The sequence below is a fragment of the Carlito syrichta genome, unplaced genomic scaffold (genome assembly GCF_000164805.1).
Source record: "Carlito syrichta isolate Samal-C Ts95f unplaced genomic scaffold, Tarsius_syrichta-2.0.1 Scaffold301168, whole genome shotgun sequence".
Lineage (NCBI taxonomy): Eukaryota > Metazoa > Chordata > Mammalia > Primates > Tarsiidae > Carlito > Carlito syrichta.
The window spans coordinates 34,459-41,540 of NW_007245264.1; the positions used below are offsets into that span (position 1 = coordinate 34,459).

At 45.8% G+C, this 7,082-nt stretch overlaps 1 protein-coding gene across 1 annotated transcript; it reads right to left on the reverse strand.

Moving 5' to 3' along the window:
- Positions 1-1,616: 1,616 nt before the first annotated feature.
- KCNE4 (potassium voltage-gated channel subfamily E regulatory subunit 4) lies at positions 1,617-2,960 on the reverse strand. Its single transcript, XM_008054763.2, is given in 3 exon segments — positions 1,617-2,305; positions 2,831-2,909; positions 2,912-2,960. Coding segments are annotated over 3 exon segments (675 nt in total). The 3' UTR covers positions 1,617-1,758.
- Between the last annotated feature and the right edge of the window lie 4,122 nt (positions 2,961-7,082).

Genomic DNA, 7,082 nt, shown 5'->3' on the forward strand with positions numbered 1-7,082 from the left:
GCCAAACTGAACTTGGCTTCTTTCAACTTACACAGCCCCCTTTGGAGTAAATCCACACTGAATTTTAAAGTGAACAGAGGGCCCTTTTCCCCCAAACATAGATTTTCTCTAGCTCTGTGTCCAAGCAGACTGATAAACCCGCCCTTACACTGTTAACCCTTCCATGGGAACAGTGATTATTGCTGTGTCTCCAATCCAGACAGAGTGTGTTTTTCTTAAAAAACAAAAAACAAACAAACAAAAAAACTAATAGAATAAAATGTGACCTTTCACTTCCTCCTTTTCTTCAAGGACCCAACATATCTGCTACAAAGCTACTGACCACAGGACTACATGGAGACACTGACAAGCATGCGTGGGCGTTTAGGTTTTGGACTTCTCTTTTTCTTAGATGGGAGTGTTAACATCACACCCTCCAGAGAACTTTGCTGAGAAGAATGTGGTATCTGCTTCCTTGGTTCACTTCTGGGAAAACCACAGCAGGGGTTGGTTGCTGGCTCATCTTACATTCCCCAATTACATGAGTTCTGAGCCTCCAACTGCTCCTTTAAGTCAGCAGATCCTTTTTCAGACTAACTGGCCAAAGGGGAAATATTTGGTCCAAGCTTCCTCACAGCCGGCCATGGAGGATTTATCACAGAGTCCTGAAATCTAAAGACATCCTCCCAGTCCCCTGGGGATGGAGATCAGCAGCAGTCTCATGAAGGCAGCAAGCCTCTGGATGACATGCCCAGGACCACACAGCAAATGAGTGTCAGGGTTCAGGAGCAGGAAGCACAAAATTTGGACCCCCGCTACATGCAATCTCCACCTGAGTGTGCCCTTCTAAGTCTCAGCTACATAACAAAATGTCCTCTCCCAGCTCAGAAAACTAGGCTGGAAAACGGAGCAGCAGCAGAGTTAACGACTTGGCCTTGTTCAACCTCACCATTACCCCTTCTGGAAAGATCAGGAAGAGTTCTTGAACCACTGTGCAGAGTGCAGGTTAGATTCTGGGGAAGATCTTCTGATCAAGAGAATGCCATGCCAGCATTCAGTGCTGCAAGGTCACAGGTCAGGGGGTTCAAGGTCATAGGTGAGACAGAAGGTCAAACAGCAGATCATCTCTTACAGTCCCAGCCAATAATAAAAAATTTAAAAGTTGGTATTTTTGTTTTTGTTTTTTTCTTGAGGTGTGCAAGTGGGCGGGGTTCAGAGCTCCAGCTTTCTCCCATCAAAAATTCTCATCGAAAGCAAATATCCCCCCTGTCATCCAAAAGAAGCTATAACTCGCTGTGAACTAAGGCACAGGTACACAGGAGAGATACTCACAGCCAATCAGATCTAGAAGGACAAAGCTCTAGGCAAATTAGCAAGTCACAACTAGTCCCCCAGCACGTCCTAGGTGTTTGGCAGCCCTGGGAACAGGCCCACGCTGCAGGAGTCACCCAGGCCATCCGGTGAGAAAATGACAAGCACATCCTCCAGCCGAATTCTGAACAGGAGCCCCCGCACCCAGGCCCCAAAGTAAACGGACACACTGCACGGCCTCGGGGCTGTTCCAGCGGCGGGTCCACACCGCAGACGGTGGGCCGGGGACCCCTCGGGGCTGCTGGCTCCCCTGAGCCTCGTCCTCCACCCCACCCCACTCGGGGCCTCGCCGAGGGTCTCTTCAAAGTGGCAGCCGCCCTGCCAAAGTGAAAGCAGACGCTTGGCAAACGTCTTTCCTCTCTCTAAGGGTGCCGGCTGACGGAGCCGCCTCCGGGAGCCCCGGGGGTGCTAGGAATTCTGGTGGATGTTCTCCGAGGACCCCTCGCTGCTCTCGTTGAGGGGCGTCTCGGAAGTCTCCCCCAGCTCGTCGTCCGCCCCCTCCTCCTGGATGGTGAGGTGCACGTCCGGGGAGGAGGACTCGGAGCTCACGCTGTCCCCCTCCATGGAGCAGAGGGTGCAGGACAGCGCGGGCGCCACGCTCTCCTGCAGCATGTTCAGCATCATGGGCACCTGCACGGACCTCAGGCCCGACCCCGTGGGCAGCGGCTTCATGGCCTCCCCCCACAGCCGCTCCTCGTCCTTGTACAGCAGCAGGAGGCTGGACTTCTTCTCCCGCCTCTTGGACTTCATGTAGCCCAGCATGATTCCAATCAGGAAAACGCCGTAGAAGGACATGACCACCAGGATGTAGAAGTACTCGTTGCCGTGGCCGCCGCCGCCGGGCCTGTGGGACTCCAGGGGGCTGCTGGAGGCGGCGGTGCCCGGGTGCGTGCTGTTCAGAGGCTCCATGGTCAGCATCGAAGCCCGCGTCTGGGGAGAAAGTCGCAGGTGAGGGCTCTCCCACGGGTCCGCGGGACAGGCAGGGGGGCGAGCACGAGGGCTGAGGGATTGCAAGACCAAAAAAAGCTTTAACATGCGCGAGAGAAAGAGCGTCAGAGATCTCACCCAACAGCTCCCAGGGGTGAGTTACCAGGGCTTGGAGCGTGTGGGGAGAAGCCGGAGGTGGGGGCAGGGGGCTGGGTTGGGGGAAATAAAGACCCTCAGTTTTTAGTGTACACGTGTCTGTCCTATTTACATTTAACAGAGTAAGCAGGGATTTCTTTGATCATTTTCTTTTTTAGAAAAACCAGTGCAAGATGGGAACATAGAGAAAATAAATACTATATTAAAAATTGGGAGACATTTTAACTGACAGAGCAGAAACAATCCTTACATTTTGCTTCTAAAACCAAACCACTTTTAATTCAAAGCAAAATTTCCTTAAACAAAGAAAAGAAGCAGAGAGAAGAGAAAGAAAAACTTCATCTAATAAGTTTTCTCTTTCAAATGTGTCTGAAGCTAAGGAGCCTTGCGGACTTACCAAAGGCTGACAATTTGCCCCAAATCCTGAATTCCTAGATCGTCAAGTCCAAGAGGGCTCTTCTTCTGTGTCCGGCACCCACTCTGACAATTCCGCTGCTGCAGTCGGGATATATAGTCAAGAAATGCATCGTCACGTGTTCAGGGAGGAAAATTTACAACAGAGGTTGCTTGTGGCAGAGTGAGCAGTGAACTCAAAGCACTGCAGTTCAACTCCCTGAACTCTGCAGCTGTGAAAAGAAAAAGACTGGGAAGTGAGAACTGCTCCTCACACCCTGGCCAGAGTTTTCAGGTGGCCACAAAAATGAGGAAAAGAGGAGAAAGGAATGTGCTGCGGTGGAACCACGACCCCAAAGCCCTCTCTCGTTGAAAATTAGTTCCTGCTCCCTCCGCCTCTTGGGGAATAAACATTATGTGGTCTACGGGTTTTCAGCGGCAGTCACATTCCATAATCTGGATGGAAGACATTTGGAAGCAAGTGCAGGATTTACAGTCAAGAAACGAGGTCTTGAGTTTCAGTTCTTCCACTCCTTATGCAAATTTGATAAACTCTTCTTTAATCCTTCCACATCTTATTCCTGACCAGTAAAACTGTCATGTGTGGGGCTTCAGCAGATAGAATGATATGAACCATGTGACCTTTTGAGTCGCTTTCAGCTTACCCATTCTAAGATTTAAGACTGGCTGGTGTAGGTTAGCCCTTTTCAAAATTTCAATTAATTTTATTTATTTTAGAGTTGTGGGGTACCTGTGAGGATTTGCTACATAAGTAAATTGTCCGCAGGTGAGGTTTGAGGGAGCCCTCCTTCACCCTGGTATTGGGCGTGGTACCCAGTGGGTGGTTGTGTGCCCCTAATACCCCCTCCCCCTCTCCCCTTTAGCAGTGCCCAGTGTTCACTGTTCCCACCGTTGTGTTCTTGTGCCCAATGTTTAAGGCCCATTTTTGAGTAAAAATATGTTAGCTCTTCTTTAAAAGCACAGAGAGAGTCTACCTGTCTTTTACATCAAGTTCACACACCTATTTTTTATAATCGTTTGTTTTAATCTTCCAGATTCTTTTTAATGGTGTGCATTGAGTGGAAACATGTTATGGTAAGACAGACTATTGGCAGGTTTGGCTCTGTCCTCCCACACATGGCTTGTCCTCCAAAGCATCATGCAGACACCGTTCGCACATCTCTTTACTGTCTCTGGCAGGTCAGGTGAGGAGCAGGATTCTTCTAAAGAGCAATCGAGCACAGTTCAAGTGTTTAAAACCTAGGGAGACCCTGTGTTAAAATGGCTGCTGCGATCAAAATTGGAAGAGGAATTGCAGACTTTGATGTCAGTGCCTCTGCTCCCTGGGCTGCTTATTCTGAGAGCCTTTCAGTCTACATTGAAGTAAACCGAGAGGGATCTTTTGCCTCCAGTTGTCTGTGGCCTGTGACTGGCAGCCAAACTGCCTCATGGGCCAGCTCTAAGGAAAACATCTGTTGTCGCTCTGCTGTTGTCAAATCGAAGTATGTAACATCCCTCTGACCAGTTGAAATATATATAGCTCAGACACTGGATCTTTTGTTTCTGCAACAGGAACCCACCGGGGTTAGCATCTGACCCTAATACTAATAGGGTACCTGTGGAGAGAGTGGGACGATGAGCATGCACTGCTGTTTTTCACAATAGACAACTCATCTGACGGTTTGGGCTGTGCTCACCCATAAATCCCTGGTTGGCACTGAGGTATCAGTCGTCAACCACTCTGACACATCCATACAATGGAACTTTGCTCAGAGGAACAAAGACATCCTCACAGTTGTGTCAATACTTAAAACGTTCCACAGCTACTTTGTATACCTAAACCTGAATTATACCCCACATCTTTAAAATAAAACAAACTTTTTTTTAAAAAAAGCTTCACAGCTACTTCAGCCATGGCATTCATCATAAGCACTAGAAAACTTCCATCTATATTTAAGCCTACAGTGGTATGTGTGGAACACTAGAACAAGACAGGCCCATGAGAGAGATACCTGTTGACGTGTGTGTGTGTGTGTGTGTGTGTGTGTGTGTGTGTGTGTGTGTGTTTAAGAGACAGAGTATCACTATATTGCCCAGACTGGTCTTGAACTACCTAAGCTCAAGTGATCCTCCTGCCTTGACCTCCCAAAATACTATGATTATAGGTGTGAGCCACTGTACCCGACTGCCTATTGACTATAGATTCTGGTATCGTTGATTAGTACCTTAGGATATATGACATTAGTAACCACCCAGGGATTGTCAAGCACTGATAACTGGAAGCTTTGAGAAGACAGAGGAGGTGGGAAAGAGGGTTACTAGCTTCAAGGAGCAGGAAGTGCAAAGTCTGGGGCCAAACAGAGGCTGAAGTTTCAAATAAAATAAATCCCCAAACCTGAGCCAAAAGTCCCAAGGCAGTAAATTAACCAAGAAAAGACAAGGGTGCGGGGAAAAAAAATTCTAAAATAAAGTTCAAAGATAGAGCAAGTCAGAGCTCTAGGAAGAACTAAATCCATTGCAGGAGTCAGAGAAGAAACGGCACAGAAGAAATTCTACTGGATGCCTGCTTGGAGTCCCTGCTACCCGGGGTCCCCGCTGACTCCCTGCATGGGTGTTTCTTCTACAGATAAACAAACTGATACAAGGAAAGCACTTAGCCCCATGTCTGACAGAATGGGCATGGTCAATTATGCTTTTTGTTGTCATTGTTGAGGGTGTCCTGATTCTACCAAAAGCCTCAGGTTGCTTTCTGTTGTGCAAGTGCTCATCTCCTGATTTTTTAATCACCACCCTTTCTGACACCCCTAGGAACAGAATTTAAGATGTGGGGCTTGCAATCTCAGAACACATATCTTCAGTCTTCTCCCAGCCCTCATTCATGAAAGTATTGTGAGAATGATGGCGGTAAAAAAATCACATAAGTAATAAATCGGGGGAGGGGAGACCATCTAGAAAGTGCATGCTATCAGGAGAGGGTGGAGGTACACGAGAATTATTAATTATATCTACTCTAGGCCATTTATTTCTAGCAATGCTAAAGAAGTAAATCCATTTTACAAATATTTTCTCCTACTCGGTGGCTTCCACTTCCATTTTCTTAATGGTGTCTTTTGAAGAGAAATATTTCTTAATACTGATGTCTAATTTATCAATATTTGTTATGGCTTCTTGAATCCTATCTAAGGAATCTTTGCTTAACCCAAAGTCATGAAGATTTTCTCCTGTTTTTCTTCTAGAAATGTTATAGTTTTAGCTCTTACATTTAGGCTTATGTTCTATGTCAAGGTAATTTTATTCTACAGTGTAAGGTATGGGCCAAGGGTTTTTTTGCTTTTTGTTTTTTGTTTTGCAGATGGATGTCTAATTGTTCTTGTACCATTTGTTGAAAAGACTATACTTTTCCTGCTGAATTGTCTTGAAACCTTTGTCAAATATCAATTAATCTTATATATGCACGTCTATTTCTGAACCCTTTATTCTGTTCCTTTGATCCATCTGTCTAGCCCTGCATTAGCATTATGTCATTTTGAGAAATCCATTTCCAGCTGGCATTTTAAATGAGTCTAAATATGTTGCTGAGTGTCTGTTCACATCAATCCTGTGAAGTCAGGTCAGAATTATTATAACCATTCCATAGATAAGGAAACTGAAGGCCAGAGAGGCTAAGCAAGTTGCTCAAGGTCAAGCCATTACTAGAACAGTCAGGATTTGGCCCCAGGTCTGTGCAACTCCAAAACCCATTCTCTTTTCACTACCCTTTTCTCACTGAATGGGAATCAAGAAAGAAACTGAGAAAGAGTGGGAAGTGAAAGATGGATATTTTTCTAACTCCTTTGAGTCTTCATAAAGTTTTTTTTATGTTAATTCTCTGATAGCCAGATACTCAAACATAAAATGCAAACATGAAATTTCAGATTGTTTCTTCCGAATTCATGTTATTCTAAATATTGGAGACCGCACCAACCTCAGCATGTTCTAGAAGTTAGCAGTGAAGCAGCAACACTCTTACTCTGTATTCATGTTGTCCATAGTACAACCATTTCTTTGCTTATATGTACAGCTGATTTCTGGTCTTCTTGTTTGGATGTGTTGTTTTCTTTTCTTTTCTTTGTTTTGTTTTTTTACTTGATCCTGACACACACTTTCTCTAGAGCTTTGAGTACTTTCATTTCCTGGTAACGTCATTTTTCCCAGATGACCCAGGAGTCCCTTGGCCACACATCTCTGAAATTATGTTAACAGCTTCTGTGACTAAA